At 40.6% G+C, this 21,841-nt stretch overlaps 1 protein-coding gene across 1 annotated transcript in view; it reads left to right on the plus strand.

The window, feature by feature from the left end:
• Positions 1 to 21,841, plus strand: part of Wdr72 (WD repeat domain 72) — a 164,871-nt gene that overhangs the window by 37,447 nt on the left and 105,583 nt on the right. The window contains exons 11-13 of the mRNA XM_028773615.1: positions 276 to 524; positions 2,770 to 2,990; positions 5,157 to 5,352. Coding sequence (XP_028629448.1) covers positions 276 to 524; positions 2,770 to 2,990; positions 5,157 to 5,352 — 666 coding nt within the window. The remainder of the gene's footprint in view (positions 1 to 275; positions 525 to 2,769; positions 2,991 to 5,156; positions 5,353 to 21,841) is intronic.

Below are 21,841 nucleotides of genomic sequence, written 5' to 3' on the forward strand. Positions count from 1 at the left end.
AACTTGTACAGACACCAGTATTGAAACAGATATAGTTAAGGTTTGTGGGTGCACAAATACAACCAACATAATTTGAATGAACTTCAGTTGAACATCCTAAGATATCTCTCTATCTCTATCTATCTCTCTATCTCTCTATCTCTCTATCCATCTTCTGAATGTGACCGAGCTTTTTCACCGGGCTCATACTTCTAAAGAAATGATATCTTTACATAGTTTTCGTATCTATTGTGAATAAATGAACCAACTTCTTCCTATACATGTGTTCCTTTCAGAAATACCAATAACTACCACCTGGACTCTTCAGGATAACTTTGATAAGCATCAAACAGTGTCACAGAGCATCACAGACCATTTCTCTGGGTCCAGAGATGAGGTGGGAATGACAGGTGCCATCACCTCATCAGAGTACATTCCAAATCTTGATAAACTCATCTGTGGCTGTGAGGATGGGACCATTTTCATCACGAAGGCTCTGAACGCTGCCAAAGCTGGACTTCTAGAAAGGGGCTCTTTGTTGAAAGGTGACTTAATTTGTCTTCTCCCTATTCACCTAATTTATCTGATCTTCTACATGCTATACAAACATGATTCAGAATCCTCAGACCTTTGCTTGCATTTGCAGATAAATTTGTGCATAATTTAATACCAAATTAAGCATGTACATGGGTTTTTGTAAAGCCTCAAGCAGAGAGATGTATTGCTCCACCAGAAGTTTCACTCCCCACTTTAATTTCAACTTTGGCTTTTACCAAAGGCCACTGTATGTAATCATTTCACTGTACTTCCTGAAACTGTATGTGTGTCTATGTATGTGTATATATGAATGTGCGAGCACACACACATACCAGCACACTGTATGCAGTGTTTTAATCACATTAGTAAAATCTATGCCATGCTGAGTTATTATAAAATAAATATTAATAAAATAGTTTTGGTACTTATTATTCATGAGCTCATTTTAAATAACAAATAATAATCAAAATTTAAACTTGAAACCTTCTGTTAATCAGTGCTTAGGTTTTCCAGCCTCTGGCTACTGTGCAAAATTTGGAATTGATTATCCTTGAATGACTACATCAATATTAGTTTGTGATTTTGACTTTGGAAATTAAGATATCTAATTGTTTGATAAAGGACTTACCTCAGTATACACATGAATATCCATTAATAACCTGGGAAATATAAAGTGTTCTCTTAAATATTGACTACCTTTTACATTTTTCAACATTTAAATCTTCACTAATGAGGAATAAAATGGCATCTTCCTATATTTATTTGAATTTTCATGTTTATGAAGTCTGTGTTTTATTCATCTCTGCATTGTGACAATTGATACCTACTTATTTAAATAAGTATCATTATACAATGAGTTGTCTTATAAGGGGAGGGAAGTAGGAGGGGATGGAGATTTTAGGATATATAGTAAAAATTGTATCCTTTTGGAGTTTGTTTTTTTCTTTTTCGTTTTCCCTTTTTAGGGGGGGTCTACTTAGGGCATCAGGCATGCTAGATAAACATTTTACTATGAAATCCCACAAATAAGCTTCCCTTTCCTTCCCCTGCAGTGCTGAGGAATCAAACCTAGGGCTTTACACATCCTAAATTTTCTTGTTTTGTTTTCTTTTCTTTACATCATTTTTCTTTTAATTAGAACATCCTCTTCCAGTCCCTGTTCTGATTGTTCAGCACACTTTAGTTACTCACTGACTCTGTAATTGACAGCTGAACAGTAATGGCAAGGATGCTGGAAGAGATAATAAGTGGGTAAACAGCTGCCATGAAAAGTCAGAGAAAATGGAGACTGTAGACAATTTAATCTGGACCAACTTATCCTAATATCAAGAAAATAAACAGAAATTTACACTTGACAGACAGCTTCTGAACTGACATTCATTACTGCTTGGTGAGACCAGAATAGAAAACAAAACAAAATAACAGAACTTTGAGATTCCTTTTCAGTTTGAATAAAGAGACTGGCAAATGGTCTTCTCTAATTCAGAGAGTATGGGTAGCCATGGAGGGAGCAGCAGGGTCCAGAAGCATGAGAAGCGGGTTACTATTAGGCTCAGTTCTACTTCAGATATTGTTTGAAAGGCTATGTGCCCAGGTACATGCCCATGTGTCCACGTACTTCCTAGGTGCTAGGCATGTGCTGAGAATATATTCACTTCACTCAACTGTCTGCCCCAAGCAAGGGCAGTTGTTATTCCCTGCATCTTACAGAGGTGGGTTGAACGTGTGAGTCAGAAGGAGTGAAAGGATCAATGTGTCCACGTTGTGGCAGCGTGTGTAGAGAGTGATTGATTCCCAGGTAAAGGGCAAGATTCCTTGAGCAGCTGAGATTAACCACTGTGGCCTGCTCTCGGTTCAAGGAGTTGAATGGCTTATTCGAGCCTGAGATACTTTCCCTGTAAACAATGAAAAAGGGGTAGAACTTGATAATTTTAAGCATCTTTTGTAGCAAAATGTCCTGTGACATTTGCTTCTTTTTCTGTTAAACTTAACTTGGCCGTTTACGTGAAGAGAAAGTATGTGACTAGTCCCCCCAAGTTTTAGAATGTCAACAGCCATCAGCAAACAGGAGACTTGAACAACTGAGCTTTCTGCCTCACTCATAACTTGTTCTAGCTTCTGCTGAGGAATTTTGCTTTTTGAGACGGCCTACTAAGGCTGCTTGATAATCTTCTCAGCCAGCTGCGTCCGTATGTCAAAAACGTATGACCTGAAAAATAATTTTCTGCTATTTGGTGTCTGACCACTTTCCAGATTCCCCGTGCCACACCCTTCTCAGAGGCCATCACCAGAGCGTGACTTCATTACTTTACCCTCACAGTCTTGCTTCAAAATTAGACCAAAGTTGGATGGTGTCTGGAGATCGAGGCTCCTATGTGATCCTGTGGGATATTTTTACTGAGGAAATTCTGCACACATTCTCTTTGGAAGCTGGTCCAGTGACAAGACTTTTGATGTCACCAGAGAACTTGAAAGTAAGTGAACAGGAAGAGTAAAGAACAGCACATGATGTAAAAAGCAAACAGCAATACAACCTATATTCCCACAAGTAATCAAACAAAAAAACAAAGAGCAAATACTCACACTGTCAGCTCACAGTTAGCCAGCTACTTTTGCCAAGTTTGCCCTTAACTTCTCAATACGACTTTTAATTTTACTATTCTGTGTTACCCAAATGATGTTTTTGAAGTAAGCATTGGGTCACTTTATAAAAGCCTCTTAGTTACTGACCGAGTCATCATATTTTCCTCCCTAGTTGTCTTAATTTTCAGTATGGAATTTTAAAGTAAAATCAAAGATTATACAAAACCAAGTTAAAGAATGTAGGAATATATGAATACAGATGTAGCTTTTATTTCCTTAGTAAGTACTGACTGAGCATTTGATACAGGTTAAGTTTATGAACACCATCTACCTTGTTAGGGAAAATGACATTGTGATAGTTCCTATCTTCTCATGAGATATCAACTTAAATCCAGTTCACAAAGAGTTAAATGTTAAAATGTGAACTAGATTTTAGGGTGAAAAGTATGTGGCAAGGTGTTTAGTAAATTAGATTGGCTTATGACATCAAGTCCATATAGATAAACTTGGAGAAATCGATGCTGTATTTTGGTGCTAAAACATGAAACATGTTTCTTGGTCACAAAGGGTTAAACTAAATGAAATGCTGCTCTAGAAACTTCCATGTGGACAGTTGGAATACTGTGGAATATATTTTATTCTGAGGCTCTCTCCTACCCCTACAGGTTATTCTGCAGCCCCTACTCCATCTCTTTTTTCCTATTGAATTATTTCATCTTCAAGAGTTTAGGGTGCAGTGTTGGATTGACCTGGTATGGGTCATATAATGTATGCTCACTCATGGCCATATGATTTGTATTCTTGTGACTGTGTATGTGTGGGGTGTGTGTGTGTGTGTGTGTGTGTGTGTGCATGCCAAGTTTGTGTATGTGGTGTGGTATGTACGTGTATACCTGTGTGGATGTGTGTTGTATATGTGTACACATGTATGTGCCTGTGTGCATCTGTTTGCATGTCTGGGTATGTGGATTTGTGCATGTGTGTGTGTGTTTTCTCCATTATCTGGAGCTGCATATTCTAGAAGCTGTGGAATATACCTGTGCTCTACAAGACAAGCTGTCTGGAAAGCCATGACACCTGACCCATTCTGAAGTCTAGGCTCCGTCTGTATCACATCTGCCATTGTGTGATTTTTTTTCTCCTTAGAATTTCTTTAGTCTCCTTCGAATTGGGAAAGAAAATCTGCTCTCCAATTCCCCCCAGAGTGATTAGCCATCAGTTACCCTTGGTCTGTCCTTCTGGATGGCTCAGCAGCCCCCCATGTAGTACTACCATCAGTTACCCTTGGTCTGTCCTGGATGGCTCAGCAGTCCCCATGTAGTACTAAAGATTGAGTTTGGGGCTATGTGCATGCTGGAAGAGTGTCCTTTAGGATTACACCTCCAGGTCACTTATTAAACGTCTTTTTTTTTTCTTCATTTTATCTATTAGTTGCTCAGGTTGGGTGGTGAAGCTGACCACTGATGACTTTGGCAGCTGTCTTTAGGAGTACTGTCCTGTGAACCTCCTTCTGTCCTCGTGTATTTGAGGGAGCACCTTCAGCAGGAACCATCTAATGTTGCCCTGTTTTAGCTTATGTCTACACTAAGTATCCTGTTTGGATTAGAATCTGGAGTTCTGGGAACTGCACCAAATCACACTGTGAGGCTTTAAGTGAAAAATCTCAGCTCTCAATACCCTTGGGTCTAAGTTTGTGTCCACAAATAGCTTCTTTTTGTGGTGACAAATGAGTTCTGGGCTTTATTGTGTTCTGTGCCGTTTCTGACGTCAGCACTGCCTGCTGAATTTGCTGAGTAATGGAACCCTTCTCTATCTTACAAGAGGATCTGTCTGTTCCCTTTCCCCTTCACTTCTACCTCCTGACCTTCCTGGTATGTTGGTGAGTTTAAACTCTGCTCTATGTCTACAGCTGATCCCTGAGTGCGCCGTGAAGAAGTTCTGTGCAATGCAGAAATGCACTCTTGTAAATAGCCTGGGAAGAACAGTGCAGGGGGAGTTAACTCCCTCATTATGGCAGGGTGACTTCTCACTTAAGTAAGCCTGTTTTGTCTCTACAGCGAAGCGATGGCCAGATCCTTTGCTGTGTGTGTGATGACCATTCCTTGGCTCTCCTTCACCTGGAAGGAAGACGGTGCCTCCTGCGTGCCCGGAAGCACCTTTTCCCTGTGAGGACGATTAGATGGCACCCAGTCGAGAACTTTCTCATTGTTGGTTGTACAGATGACTCTGTCTATATCTGGGAAATTGAAACAGGTAAGCAGAAAGGTTAGCCCTGTTTTTCCTTTGTCTGTGATATGACAGAAGGAAAGTTCCACAACTCACTCAGTGATGACCTCAGTTGTTTTACCTTTCGGTTTGGGCTACATTTATAGCTTTAGTGGAACTGTAGGAAATAAAACACAGTGGCCTAAGTCAGATCATGACCAGCTGATGATTAGCTGACAGGGCAGCGCTCAGGAATGAGCCAGATATTTCTGGAAGCTATAAATAAAAACATAAGTTATCTACTTTAATTATTAACAAGAGAGAAATTTAGTGTCCTACTGGTCTCAAATTATCATTAAATTCTGCCTTCTTCAGCATAGCCACCAACTCAGCAACATTTTGAGCTAATTGATGATCAGTAATAATGGAATATAATTAATTATAAAAACTCCAACAAAACTTGAGTCAGGGAAACTGAAGACTAAGCAGTTCAACTGAACTTTTTGATTCCGCACCATAGTGCTTGTGGGTTTGGAACACTGAAGGGATTTTCTTTTTCCTTTCAAGTTTGATTAGAGGTCTGAAGACAGAATAATACATTTCAGAAAGGACTGGGAATATACCAAATAAGGGAGGTCTAATTACTGACTGTGAGTTAGAGGGGGCCTCTCGGAAGTATGTTCCACAGAATCTACTGCACTGCTTTTATTGATCAAACAGTGGTGGTTTGTGTAGAGTGTTGTTTACAGACTGAGGTTCCTAATATAGTTTGGACTTATACTTTGCCAAAGTCATTGCAGTTTTCTCTCTATGTATATGCTTGTGCATCATGTGTGTTTAGTACTGGAGGAGACCAGAGGAGGGCATTGTATCCCCAGGGACTGGAGTTATAGCTGTAAGCTACCACATGGGTGCTGGAAATTGAGATCAGGCCCTCTGCAAGGGGAGCCAGTGCTCTTAACTACTGAGCCACCTTTTCAGCTCAAATTCAGAAAAATTTTAAAAATCTGTGTATAATCTATGGATCTGAGAGATAGTTAAATATGGTGGGTAGAAGAGACTCTGAAGCATTGACTGCCTCCAGGACCTGTTAGGGAATAACATTTCTGGCTATGGGCAAGTCACAAAGTTCTCTTGTCTGTGGAATAGATATAACCATACAGGATTAGATCACTTACATCTCTCATATTATAAAACAGCAATAACTCATTAATAATATTAACTAAGCCATCATTATCTTCATCATCATCATCACCGCATACTATAGCATATTTTAACTGCCTCTGTAAAACCCTTGCCTGTAAAACAGAAGTGCTTACTCTTGTATGCAGTTTTTACATTTAGGTGTGGATATTTGGTGGCCAAATCTAATTTTCATAGATAATAGAATTGAGAACAAATAAAGAACTATGTCATCATTCACAAAGGTCCATGGTTCTACTATATATGCTGAAACAAACAATTCCACCTCACTATCAGAACATACATGTTATAAATCCTATCTAGCACCTTACTGCTATACACAGTTCCATGTCAATAATCAGATGCCTGTATCATATTCTAATCATAGTTCTAGCTGGAAGATGAATTGAACTCATATTTATCAAATGATGAGAAATCCACAAATGGAATACTTGCAAGTGTGTGGGAAGGGGTGAGGGGGTAGGCTGGGAATGAGGGAGTGAGTGATGAGTTCCCTAGCACGTACCATCAGGGAACTCTCTCTCTCTCTCTCTCTCTCTCTCTCTCTCTCTCTCTCTCTCTCTCTCTCTCTCTCTCTCTCCCTCCCTCCCTCCCTCCCTCTTCCTGCTTTGATAAATGAAGCAGAAAGAACTAGAACTCAGCTGAAAACCAGGAGGTCCAGAGGATGCTCTAGCCAGATATGCAGGGTGGAAGGAGGACAAGCACTGAAGCCATTCTCATGCTCTTCAATCACTTTCGTTATTTAATCTCACTAGACATCAGAGGTGAAAGGCTGATTCTCTGCATCAGTCTCAGTGAGCGTGGAACAGGATACAGGAGGTAGGAGCAGATGGGCTGGGCTGTCCAATGGACAATGGTCAGTGTAATGGCTGTCACTGATGGAACATATTTGAACTCATGAATCTCCTAGAATTGGCTCTGAGTACTGTTTCTCTAGAAGTGTTTTTATATAAAATAAGCACATATAATCGATATCAAATGCATCAAATAATTTCCTGCCAAATTAACCTATGGAGTGTTTGTTCTAAATGAGGTTATTTACCTGTATCAACTATGTTGGTATCATAAAAAAAAACAATAACAACATCAACGCAATCTAAGTACTATTACTTATATATTTATCTGAGTCTTCATATGGGTCACATGTCCCTCGCTTTTCCCAAATTCCATCCTAATGGTCATCAGACTTCTGACTTCCTACAATCTAAGTTTAATTCATTTCTTTTTTTGGGGGGTTTTCTATAGATAGGGTCTTGAGACATAGCCAAAGGTGACCCTGGGCCTGATTCTCTTCCCTCCACCTTCCAAATGCTAAGATTATAGATGTGGATCACCACACCTAGTTTATGCAATACTGGAGACTAAACCCAGGACTTTTGTGGATACTAGGCAAACATTCCACTGTCTGAGCTGCATTCCTAGCCTGGTTTGTTTGTTTGTTTGTTTGCTTGCTTGCTTTTAATGTTACAAAACACAGCAATTCGAGACATAACATTCTGTAGTAAATAAGCTCTTTAGTCATTCATGTAATTTTCTAACTAAGTCTACTTCATTTCTTTTAGCCTTGCGTCCGGTATCAGTTTTCTGGAGAGTTGCCTTTAATTTTTAATTTCAGCAATTCCTTTTTTTTTTTTTTGGCTTAAGGGTTACCTTTGTTTTTTCAGGTCTATGTATAGTTATTTTTATGAGTAAGGGTATTTTGTCTGCGTATATATAAGTGTACCACATGTCTGAGGACGTCAGATCCCCTGGAATTAGGCTATTCATGCTTTTGAGCTGGCACGAAGTACTGAGAATCAAACCCACGCCCTCTAGAAGAGCAGACAGTGTTTCCAACATCTGAGCCATCTCTTCAGCCCCATTTGCTTAACATTTAAAGGACTATCTTTTCCTTTCCAAGCTAGCGATCAGGCTGTGGTTAAGATGGTACCATCTTCTTTACCATATTTTATCTTTAAATTTTATTCTTCTTATATAAAAGTGAAAAACTGTAGGGTTAGAAATATTTTTCACATGTATTTTCATAATGTTAGCAGAAAATCCTGGCTAAGACCAAAACCGTTTAAGAGAAGCCTAAGAAATAGGATAATCCTGCTCACTGATATCCCTAGCACACAGCTAAATGAGCTTCTGAATGGGTGCATGAGCAGTAAGTAATGTCCAGGGCCCTCGGTGGCTGGAGGCCTGAGTTCTCAGCTTCAATCCTTCTTTCCTCGCAGCTGCCTGGCTGTAAGTGGCCCGGAGCTTTCTGCTTCACTATCCCACAGGGTCCTGAAGCTGGTGGTACCTCCTCAGAGGGAGGACAATGCCTTTTCTACTCTGGGAGTTTTTCTGGGCCTTTGTCCCCTTGCCTGTGGCTGTGCAATTCACTCAACAGGGTTTGAAACACATGGTTGGATGTGTTCTTTGTTCCAGTATTCTGCCTCCTCTAAACACAAAAAAGGAATCAATCGACAGAAGTGAGTCAGACATTTCCCAGCACCCGCACACCTCCAGAGCCCAGAGTAGGGGGAAATAGCAAGTATCAGTGGGGTAGGAAATCAAGGAAAAGGGCCTGGAAAGAAAAGACCTTCTAGAGCTACACACTCCCGTGCCACTTTCATGCTGAAACTGTATGCCGTCTTTCTGTGACAGGTGGCATGGTTGGATGCATGTTTGGGTGATGCTCTGGGTCAAAGGGGGGGTATGCTCACCTCATCATGGATGACCAACATAAGGGAGTGTTAGTTAGCACTGAAGACTCGTGTCCTGGCTGAGGGCAGAGCTAAAGCATCGAGTGCTGTGAGCTCCCAGTTTTACTTATTGATCTACTGGATGTCCCGTGATGTTTAGGCCTGATTAGGAAGGGGAAAAATTGGAGATGTCATTTTGATTAATATTTGTACTCCCACAGTGTGTTTGGCACTGAGGACTATGGGCCTCACTGCCGCACGGCTGACACAATAGGAGTAATGCATTACCGATTCTTCCCCTGCATGCACACCAGAAATAATTTTCTGCTCTGAGCTAATTATTCCTTTTAGACATTAAGTTTGGTGTGTTTCTGAGGGCTTTCATGTTTACAGTAACAGATTTTCAGAGCAGAAACCTATACATTGAATTTCTTATGTGCCGTTAATGTAATGGTTATTTTTATTCCTCAATGTTTTCTGCTCAGCTTGTGATGCTGTTAGAACATAGTCCATATTGGATCTCTTAATTATTTTTTTTGTGAGAAAAATAAAATCTCATTTGCTGAAAGATAAAATATTTCCTGGTGGGATGGTTCAGTAGATTTTAGCACAGGACTTTAGCTTTGGGGACTTATGATTTCTCCTGTGACTTCTGAACCTGTCCTTATAGCTCCAGAGAGACTGTATAGAATATTTAAAGCACAAACAAGGCTGTGTTTTAATAAAACTTTATTCACAGAAACAGGCAGCTGTGGATACTATACCTACAAGCATAATGATTGTTCTTAACAGATAGTTAGGTGCTTGCTTCATAAACCCGAGCTCTGTTTCCAGAGCCCATGTAAGAAGTATCAGGGGGCAGCATATGTCTGAACAGGTAGAGACAGGAGGATCCTAGGAGCGTGATGGCCAGCCAGCCAAGTCAAATGAGTGCATTCCAAGTTCAGTGAGACTCTGTCTCAATAATAAGATGAATAGGCATTAAGATGGCTCAGTGGGAAACAGACAGACAAACAAATAAGCTAGCAGCCAAGCCTATGCCTTGATTTCAACCACATGATACATATGGTAGAAGAAAGATCAAAGTACAAGTTGTTCTCTATAATCCAAGTATACACCTTGGCATGCATGCCTCCCAAAACTATGAATAACAATTGTTGAAAACACCCCAAATCAACTTCAGATAGCCATGCCACACACATCAATAAATGTACATGTAAATATTTATACATACACATGAACAAATACATCAGTCATACACATAAAAAATATTGTCTTCATAGCAACTCATTCTTAATTCAATCAACCTTGCTGAAGGTGGTGGCTTAGGAGTGCTATACTCATTTCACTAGTGAAGCAATGGAGTTGAGACAGCCTCTGTGGCTAAGACAGCTGCCAAGGTGTCACCTCTGTATGGGGACACATGTCTCATCCTGAACTCTGGCGTGTTCCTCACTTTATATCACAAGGTATAGTTCTTGCATATGGAAGCCAGTGTCCTACAACCATCAAGCAGGAGCTAGATAAGAAAAGCCTGGAGAAGAGAGAGGGCAGCTGCCAAAGACTTCTCAGTGCTCTTTGGAAGAAATGTCTCTGGCTATTTCGCAGAATGTGGCTTTTAATTTACACGTAGTCCTAAAAGCTCTGACCATCTGATTCGTCACATGACAGATTAGAAACAGCAACGCATAAGCAGGAAGTGGCTAGTGACAGGCACACCCGACAGCAGAAGGCACAGCTGACAGGAGACCACTGTATATCAAGGCTGAAGCAGGCTTCTGAGCTCAGGAAAGGTAGCTGGGAGAAACAGTACTGAAATCATTTCTACTATGGATATTGAACTTCTTGTCCCATAATTTTTTTCCATAATGAACTTATTAGAACTATCTGGAAAACTCTTGATGACCAATGCTATTGTCTAATTAGGGGATTTATTTTTATGGCTTCAATGAAAATAGCAAGAATTTATTATTATTATTATTATTATTATTATTAGAAGAAGAAGAAGAAGAAGAAGAAGAAGATTAAAAAAGATTTGGGGCTGGGAGATAGCTCAGTGGCTAAGCACTTAACAATGGTCAAAGACCCACAAGCAAGAGTTTGAATCCCAAGATACCAAATAACTATTCAGTGAGCATGTCAATTGTCCTGTAATTTGAGCCAGAGACAGGGGACCTTACTCTGCAAACTCCCCCAGCCCCCACCTCTAGCAAGCTGGTTAGGAAGACTCTCCTTATTGGTGAGTTCTGGATTTGATTGACAGATTCTGTCTCAAAGAATAAAGTGGAAGAATGAGACAAGAATGTCCTGGACATCAATCTTAGCTGCACACACAGACATCACAGGGAAGTATACAGCCCACACAAATGTATGAGAAGAAAAAGAAAAAGTATATGAGAGATGAATTTTGCCAACTAAAAGCTAACAGGCCATATTTTCCAAATGTATCCAACATTTTGTTTTGTAACTGCATAGAGCAAAAGGTATGAGGAATACACAGGGCCCACAGCTTCCCAGGTCAGTGGTCATATTACCCCAATAGGATAGGATCTGTGGTTAAAGTCAAGTTTTACCCGTGAGTTTCCTGTGTATCAGTTTTAGTCCCTCGTGGTACATAATGACTGACATTGGTATACACATGAGATAAAGGTGTTGAAATGACCCCCATGACCAACTGTACCACTCTGAGGAGAATTTGCTTGGTGTCTTTCAGAGGTCACTATTGTCTAGCTAGAGTGGTAAAGTCACAGCCTTCAGAATGCCTGTTCAGCAGAGCTATTGTTTCACGGTCACCGCACACATGGTAGAGGTGGGCTCTGAGTATGCAGCATCCTGCCAGTGACAGTGGCTCTGATGTGTCATTTTCCCAGAGCTGCCTGATTCTGTTGTGGCAGATTGCAGATGGAACCCCCTTGAGATGATTGCTTTTAGAAAAGGAAAATAGGATGCCTTTAAGTGTAGGGCAAGGTTCTCCTATGTCACCTTGTCTGTGGCTGTTTTCCTTCATCAGAATAATTACTGGTGTTATTATCCAATGTCTCTTTTTCCTGTGCAGCCTGGTTTTGAATCTTCACTTAAAACTCCTTGGTCCTAGTGTTCCCAACAACACTGTTATTTGGAGTTGTGTATGTGATCATGTGTGCATGGGTAGGTACGCAGCTGTGAACATAGACTTCGAGATACAGCAACTGAATATTTTTCCAAGTAAGTTTAATCTCTTAAGGAGGAGGCAGTACCCAAAGGCAGTAAGAACGTTAGTGTGGAGAGTCAAATTACCCAAGTTTGAATTTTGTTCTATTCCTTTTTCTCTCTGTGTGTGAATGTGTGCTTGTATTTATGTGTGTATTCGTGTGTGTGTGTGACTGTGTGTATGTGTGTGTGTATTTACACATACACGTTTTAATTGAGGAATTACTTAACTCTGCCTTTTGGCTCTCTTGGCATCTTAATGCATTGGGCACATTACTGTGGTGTTTGCAAGACATCCTTAGAACATTTTGTGTGCTCAGAAACAAATGTGAAAATCAATACAATGCCATTCTAATTATAAAAACAAACGCTGCCTACTTATGAAATTACTTTCATCAGTTAAGTCTTCTTTGCCCCTCCTGCCCTTATTGCATCCATTTGGCAGTTGCTACCTTCCTGGATTTTGCTTTGTAGAGAAGGTTCACGCTGTAATCACTCTCAGCAGTTCCTGTGGTCATGCTGTACTTGGGGATCGAGTGCTGGCTGGGTGTGTTGTCAGAGATCCACATCGAACACATGGGGGCTCACACTGCAGAACTCAGGTGGCTGCTATCCAGTTCCCTCTCAGTGAGGCATCTTCTGCAAACGTGGTACGCTGACACCCGGTACCTTAGCAGGGCTCTCAGCTGCAGTGTGGAGTGGAAAGCAACTCAGAGGAGCCATCTGCCCTCCCCAGGTTTCCTCCTTTCAGTTGCCTACCTCTTCCTAGCAGCCAGCTGCCACAGAAATGATTTGGAAAGCAGGACTCAGTGGACTGTAATGTCTGGTGCTCGAGGGGAGAGAAGCAGCTTCTCTGATTTGGCCACAAGATAAAAGACACTGGACTTAACTTCATTAGTCTGGGTGCATCAATAATATCTAACATCCACCATTCGCCTGGGCTAAGATTAGATGGAGAAGGTCTTTGATGTCTCTGGAATGAACCAAGTGAAAATTTGTCCAGAGGTCAAGTCCTTGCCTTGGTGAGCAGAAGATTGGACTGAGGGTTGTTGCTGTGTTTGACATTCCATGTCGAAAATAATATTGGTTATTAATCTCTGCCTTGTCGGTAAGATCTGGGTATAGATTGATCCATCCCTTGCCCCCACTCTTCGTGCAGAGCCGATTCCGATATGTCCGTCCATGCTTAGAAGACCTTAGCAACTGGCAGTGCGAAGTCCCAGGTGCACTAACAGATGTAAGATGCTAAAAATCTCGGGTGGGAAGATGGCTTGTAAGTTACGTGCTGGATTTATGTGACAAACTGAGTTCAAGAGCAGAGGTTATAACTGCAAAAATCCAGGCGATGGAAATAAAAGGGAGTTAGAGGGACACAGGTAGACGAGGGGGTGCCTGAAATGTCAGCATAAGAAGACAATGGGAGAACTGGCAAGAAAGCACAGGGGTGGTTATATAAATGGAACCTGTAGAGGGAGTGGGAGAACCCAGTGGCTGCATAGAATACCCAAGCCAGCTTCCATGTAGGGACTCCCAGCCTTGGCCTTCTCCGCTCTGAAGAGGTAAAAGTGTTGCTTTCCTTTTCTTTGAAATTTGGTCTTCTGTTGTCCCCAGTGTTGAATTATCTGTCTGTGCCATGGAAAGGAATTGGGGATCCCTAGGCAGCTAACAGCACCCTGGTACAGTAAGATGAGTGGTATGTAATACTCTGGTCAAATAACAAGGAATAAGTCAGTGGTTTTATCCAGTTCAGAGCCCATCAGAGATGCCTGGCCATACAGCGAGCTATATAGGTCAGAAGCATTTACCGTTTCTCCCCCTCCCCCATTTTTATCAACAATCTTTAGTGATAAACTTGAATCATTTGGGGAAAAAAAAGTGTACTACCAGTGAAACATGGAATTAAATGCTGTCAGTGATAATGAAAATGTTTAAAAGCAAAATGACTTAGGGCCAGATAGATTAGGGTCTTAATCATCCTTTGTGTGAACTATTGACAGATTTGCCCACTGATGACATCACCAGTCTAGGTCTTTTTTCAGGCCCCTTTTCTGTATCAGCATCCATTCATCACGTAGTTTAAACTAAGCACCAAATATTCGAGCCCCCTTGGCATGCCAGCTCTGCCATAGGATCATATACATACCCCGTGACTCACCTTTCCTATCCCTCAGTTTCTTTTCTGGAGTGATTTAAGGGTTAAATACCACTGGGGGCTGAGGAAATGGCAAGTTGTTGGAGAGATTGCACATCATGCCGAAAGTCCCAGGTTGCATCTTCAGCACACATAAGCAGGGTGTGAGTATGCATGCTTGTAACCCCAGAATTCAGGAAATGGAGGCAGTAAGCTCAAACATGCAAGGTTATCCTCAGTTACGTAATGAGTTTGAGGCCAGCCTGGGCTACATGAGACTCTCTCTCAAAATAAATGGTAGATAATGATAGATATAATGAGAACTGAAGAATAAGAGGATAAAAACAAACAAACAACAGTATTTTACCACATACATAAGGTTCCTCTAGAGAGAGAGTGTTGTAGAATGAATATATGGGTGTGGCACATGATTTCCAATCTGTAGTTATTCGTTGAGTATCTCCATGGTTTGTTGTATTCAGAGTGTAAGGGAGGAGATGGAATTATCTTTAGAAATTTTGAAACTTTTATGTGAACTTTTGTTTATATCTTAATGCTTTTATGCATTTAATTATTTGTATCATAAGAAAAGTATTGGAGAAGAATCACAGATTTGAGTCTAGGTAGATGTACCATCAGGAGTCCAGCCTATATTGCTTTCCCACCATGGCATAACAAATAACATCAAACTTCATAGCTTAAAATCTTTAGTTTAATGTCTTACAGTTCTACAACATGGAGGCACAGTTGAAGGATACTACCTTTCGGGATAAATAAAAGTGTGAACCCCCTACTTGTAGCAGTAACTCTCTAAGGGCTCATCTAGCAGTTCAAATGGGGGCTGGGGAGATGTGCAGACAGGAAAGTGAGCTTGGATTTCCAGTATTCACTTTAAAAAGCCAGGCATGCTGGTATACACCTGTGCACCAGCAATGGGGAAATGAGGGCAGGGGGATACCTGGGGCTTAAATGAACATCCACCGTAGCCAAATCAGCTAGCTCAAGCTTCAGTCAGAGACCCTGTCTCCAAAAATAAGGATTGAGAAGCAATTGAGGAAGAGACTTGAATCTACCTCTAGCTTCTATCTGGAAACACAGACATGCTTGCACATGTAAACACATACAAACAGGAAAAAAGATTAAAGGCCAACTAATAAGAACCGGATTAACTGAAGGGTCTACTTTTGATGTCGAAGAATTAGAATGACCATTAACGGGTATTTCACTGCTATGACATCACAGTCACTGGGGAGAAGACTGGATAGGGACAGGGACAGTGGAGATTATTTATAGAATTCTGCCTATTTCCTTGGTGGTCGAGCCCGAGAGTCTATAAAGACTCCAGGAGGGTATGAATCATAGAAATGAAGGGTGAAAAGTGGAAAGATCATGTTTTGCATACCTGGGTATGGACATGGTGGTGACTTTCATAGGTAGATTTGTGTGGGAGTATTCTATCTTTCCAAATAAACCTGTAGTCCACAACCTTACATTTACTCAGTATTTGCCCAAAGCAAAGTAATGTTTATAGTCAAAAGCCTTCTTTACTTTGTTATATCCACCCCAGCTCTGAATTCAAACAGGACAGAACAGAAAAGCCAAGCCCCTGTATAGACTTCTCCCTTCACTCAGTACCTTATCCAGGAGAGCACACTTCAATTCTGCCTTTTCCAATATGCTTCATCTTTCCAGGAAAAACTCTAGATCAACTCAGCAAGATAATGACCTAATTACCTCAACTGATGCCAGAAGCAAATACATGATAGACTGGAATGTCTTCAGGGCCACTGCAGCCAATAAGTCAGCTAACCTTCAATAAGATGCATGAAGGATAAAATCTAAGATTCTTATTTTAAGATTAAACATAAATATACCCGATATCAGTGTGCAAGCCATGCAGAGTGAGTTCCATTTCCTGTTAGTTAGAAATGTGATGATTTAAATGTTGTTCATGAGATAGGTGATTGTCAACTTAAGCACATAGTAAAGCATTCCTTTCCTGGGCACTCCCTCATCAATGAGTTCATTTAATTTCAGAATGAAGTTGAAAATTAAAATTTAGTCATAGATAATGTGCTAGTGCCTGTTTAAGAAAAGGCATTTAGTAAGAAAATAACAAGACAAAATGTGGTTTGGGATTTGTTTACAGCTAGTACTTTATTTGAATTCAGATACATGTCAGCAATGTGAAACCTGTATGTACCTCACTCCTTTATTCTCTTCATCCTCCCTGAACCCTTCATACCGTGTTTCTGGAGATCAATGGTCAGAATTCGATGTAGGGGTTGAATGTGTCCCTTTGGTAAATGCCAGGATTTCTGTGAAGGTGCTGGAGGCTGTGGTGGAGCTGGGGTTTAGGTCACAGAGGTCAGACTTTTAAAAAAATGTATTCTATGCCCTTAAGGTATAGAAGGTTGGTGGTGAGCCAAGCCTCAGTTTAACATACTAGGGCCTTTGCATAGTGAAAAACTGAGTGAAGTCATTGGAGATGTATTTAACAGATGGCTTTATTCCATTCTGTGACAGTTAGCAGTGAGAAAAGTGCTTTATGCCTGGTTTACTATTTTTCAGATCCATTCTCCTTACCCAAGCTTCCATTTCTTTCTAGTTAGCTAACTCTAAATCCCATGCCTCCAGGGCCTACCCTTGGTCAAACTCACATCGGTTTCGTATTTTGTAGAGTAAAATGCAGTCACTGTGAAAGGCTTTTGTTAGGGAGGGCCACTGGGGCAATCTCCATACACTTCTGTGAGCAAGCCACTGAGCATCATGTGCAACTGAAGATAAGTGAGAACCTATCACAGGGCAAGCTTCCGCCACACATGGAATCTGAGTACCTCTGGCAGCCATCTGTTTGACTAAAATCTGATTGTATGAGTGTGGCTACCAAGTTTGGTAATGAAGCTACTCATTAAACCTATTTTATTTTAGGTATATTCTCTTTGAAATAGCACCATTCTTAAGCACTGCCCCATAGCACATCAGACTCAGCTGAGAAATTCCTACCGATGGAGACAAATCCTAAGTCTCTCATGTAATCGTTCATGTTTTTAGCATCAAGCTGTGCTCACGCAAACACTAGCCTGTTACCAATTATAACAGGTTTCTTTTTTAGTAAATTCAGCTGTTTTATGATTTCACAATGCTATAAGTATAATGCTTAATTGAATGTATATTTCTTTTTTTATGAAATGTGTTGGCTCAGTGTACAAGCTTTTGGCTGCTCTGAAGATTTGTGTTCCTGTAGTAATTTTATTTCTTTGGTGTTCTTTTGAGGAAGTCACTATTGTCTCAAATTTAAAATTTAAATAAATAGAATGTCTTATACAATGTGATCAAATGTAGTCTACTTGGATGATGGGTTTTTAATTGAAATTTCACCTCAATCATCTATAGAGTAAGCCTGTTTGTGATTTTTGTTTAATAATGTGTCTTTTGAGGGGGTGCAGTTAGTGCCAATCTTTAATGGTCCTCATTATTAACTGATAGGGGGAAGATTTTCTGGCTTGAATTTTTAATATAATTGAATATTTTAATTTGTTGATAGTAGTTTTTGATGTTAGGAAGCAAATATCAGTGGTATTTTAGAATATATTTAATAGAAGACCAAACGTGTTTTAAATTTGATAGAATTACCAGGGAAACCAAATGGTGAGAACTGGCTCTTTGGAAGAGACTTCTGGTGTCAGGCAGGGCAGCTTCTTCCCCTTCTGGTTTTGCATGTTGGATAATACACTAATGCAGCATGTTCTATGTTCCCTTAATTCTCTGCCTTGCTCTGGTACCTCAGCAAAAGTTCTATCCTGTGTCCTTTCTTGCTTGAAGAAAGCCTGTCACTTTAGAGTTGGGTCTGTAACACATCATAAAGAGATCATTTTCCCTATTCAAAAATGAAACAATTGAAAGCAGCATGGCAGGTTGCTTAGAAATATCACCAGCCCTAATTGTGCTTGTCTTTTAACAACACACTACTTCATCGAAGGCTGGGTAGAAAACTCTATCTCTTCTATATATGCAGAAAGACTCATAGGTCTGCCATGACTTCAGAGGACCCCCAAGTTCCCTTAGGTGCAAGTCTGACACTGGAATTTAACCCCAGCCCATCTTAGGACTGCTTAAGTTTCTGTTTCTCTGCTCTGGACTCTGCCTGGAAATCCTCAGGCTATATAAGAAAATGGTCAGGTCCATCATAGATACATCTCTGAGCCACCTTTATTTGAGCCCATTAGGTAGAGAGCTAGAGGGAAGTAGAGGCGGTATTCTCAGAAGGAGGGATTTGCCATAAAGATGGAAGGATGTACCTGTCAGCTCTCATACCAGAGGCACTGGTCCTTAGGATGGGATGAGAAACAACTAGAAAGTCAAAAGCCCTTCTATTCTCCACCAACCTTCTCTGCTTCTCTCTCACCCTCTCCCTAAGCATTTTCATACTTTCTCCCCTTTCACCAATATATCCTGCACTTTGGCTCAAAGAGGAGTGGGGTTGGCTAGTCCACAGTGGTCATGCTAACACAGATTTCAGGCATTCAGAGAATACCTTCTGATCTCCAATTCCAGAGTCTTTGGGTGTTAGGACTTAACTTTGTCAGACATCTAGCTTGGGTTCTGAAAGTTACCTTTCAGAGTCCTTGCCTCTCCTAAGGCCTGGACATAGGTTTATAATGACCTTAGTGACTGCTAATGAAACTTAACATTCTCCGATGCTCTCTAGCTGCCTTCTTGCTCTGCCTGCAAGGAAAAATTAAACCTATCCATTCAGTATTTATTGAACCCTGCTTGGCTCCACACTCAGAGAATGTAGTTCATACTCACCAGATAAGGCCCAGAATCTAGAAGGGAAGCAAGGGATTGTAATGTACCAATTAGAAAAAGTTCTCAGAGGATGCTGAAGTTGAAAGTGAGGCCAGGTGGGAGAGGAAGCTGCTTTTGGAAGGCCTGAGCAATGAGGACTGTAAGCTATGCCTGAGAAATCTGATCTAAGAGAAAAGGCATCTCTCTCTCTCTCTCTCTCTCTCTCTCTCTCTCTCTCTCTCTCTCTCTCTCTCTCTCTGTGTGTGTGTGTGTGTGTGTGTGTGTGTGTTGGGGGATGGAACTATGCTGAGAATAAAACCTGTAGATCAGCGATCTGGATTCAATCCCAAGCAGAAAATCCCTTTATCCAGATTGATGCTGGCATACAATCCATTAAAGAGCAATATCTAACCTAAAGACTGGACACACTACTCTGAAGTACTAAGATTTAAAAAGCAAGACAAAGGACAAAGGATGTGTTGCTAAGATGGTAGAATGTTTGCTTGCTGTATATAGAGCCCTGGGATTGATCCCTCTCAGTCCCACATAAACTGGGCATAGTAGTGCACTGCATGCCTATAATCACAACACTTGGGAGGTAGAAGCACAGGACCAGGAGTCAAGGCCATCCTTGGCTACATAGTGAGTTCAAGTTTCGGCTAAGCTACATGCAAGATTCTTTATTTAAAAAAAAAGTCAAACATACCATTGTGCTATGAGTTAGATTATATACAATCTGGGTTGCAAGGCTATCTGACAAGGTCATCTCTGGGATAGAAGACAAAGGGACCCCAAACAACTCATCTGTTGGTGAATGTCAGAAGCATTCCAAAATACAGAGACAACGTTGTTATACACCTCCCAGTCAGCTGAATACACACTTTTGTTACACGACATAGTTATTATCATGGATCGTATCTACTCTATGCAAGAAATTATAAGCCCAAGATGTCTGACCCAGAGCCCACTGGCTCTTCTTGTGATTTTTTTCTAAGTCAGTTGTGTGGTTTTTAGGTTTGAACTTTATGTCTTTTCTTGTCTCAGGGTCAAGAGCATGAGTCAGATGCCTACAACATTTAAACTGCTTAGTGACCTTGTGAGGTGAGAATTAATATCCCATGATATGACTGAAGAAAATGAGGCTCAAAAATCTCCAGTAACTATGTATGGCATTTTGAATGAAAATATCCTCCTTAGGCTCACGTATTTGAACCCTTGGTCCTTAGTTGGTGATGCTATTTAGGTAGGCTTAATGGGTGTGGCCTTGCTGTAGGAAGAACTTCATCGGGTGCAAGATTTGAGTTTTCAAAGCATCTTCCCACTCCAAGGATTCTGTTTTTGCCCTAGGCTTTTGTTTCAAAACATGAGCTCTGGCTTGCTGCCCCAACCACCTCACCTCTGCACTATCATGAACGATTATCTCTCTGGAAATATAAGCCAGAACAAATTCTTTATTCCTTAAGTTGCCTTAGTTGTGATGTTTGTCACATCAACAAAAAAGTAATTAATACGCCATGTTGTAGCCTTTGAGGATGGAGACAGTATTTGAGAACTTGAGTACACAGCAGCCTGGAACTACAGGGTTCTCTGTCTCACAATGATGTGGTCTTGTTGTCATAGTCAAAGACAAGGGAGAACATGTTATCATCTGGACCTAGGAGCCACCCGTGATCATAAAGGAAACTCTGGCTTAAAAAAATGTTGACTAGGGATGCTATCATCTGGTGTTTTGAGTCAACAAGGAAAGCAGCATATGACAATGCAAATAGTGTTTGAATGGGTATAGGGGGTCTGGTACGAGGAACCAGGGTCTCTGAATATCTTAACTGGTCCTTTGCTTTCTGTGAACTGACTTTTGGGGAGAAAATGCAATTCTGTGTCCCTTACAATAGATCTTGCTTTTACTTTGTGCCAGGATGTTAATTGTTCCAAGTGCTCTTCCCCTTTGATTTTTTTTTCTTTCTCGCTGATATACCACAGGCTGGGGATGTCTTGCCCAAAATTCTTGGTACCAAAAGTCTATATCATTTCTATATCATTTGAACATCTTTAATGAGAATTAACTATCTTTAACATATACTACAACTTTTTACTATTTGTGGGAAAGGAAAGATATGAAATTAAATCTGTATTATGGCACTAATTAACTGAATTTCTTATTATTTTTGTTCAGTTGTAAATGAACTTATAAAGGATATGAAGCAGATGTCAAGATTAGTTTGCTCAATGAATATGTGATTTTGCATTTTGTAAAGCCAGTTGACTATTTATCCATTGTTTTCGATCCTTCTTTTTGTATATGAGTGTGTATATGTATGTATATGAGTGTAATATGCATACATGTATGCGGTATATGTGTACCTGTGTATGGGTTCAGAAAGTGTCAGGTGTCTTCCTTCATTAATCTACAATTTATTTCTTTGAGTCAGGTCCTTCTCTGAACATGAAGCTCACAGGTTTTGACTAAGATGGCAGCCAACAACTTATTCTCCTGTCTCTATGCTATGGTTACAGGGACTTGCAAGACCATAACTGGCTTATTAATGGGTGC

This window comes from Grammomys surdaster, unplaced genomic scaffold (assembly GCF_004785775.1).
Source record: "Grammomys surdaster isolate TR1022 unplaced genomic scaffold, NIH_TR_1.0 231, whole genome shotgun sequence".
NCBI classification, from domain to species: domain Eukaryota; kingdom Metazoa; phylum Chordata; class Mammalia; order Rodentia; family Muridae; genus Grammomys; species Grammomys surdaster.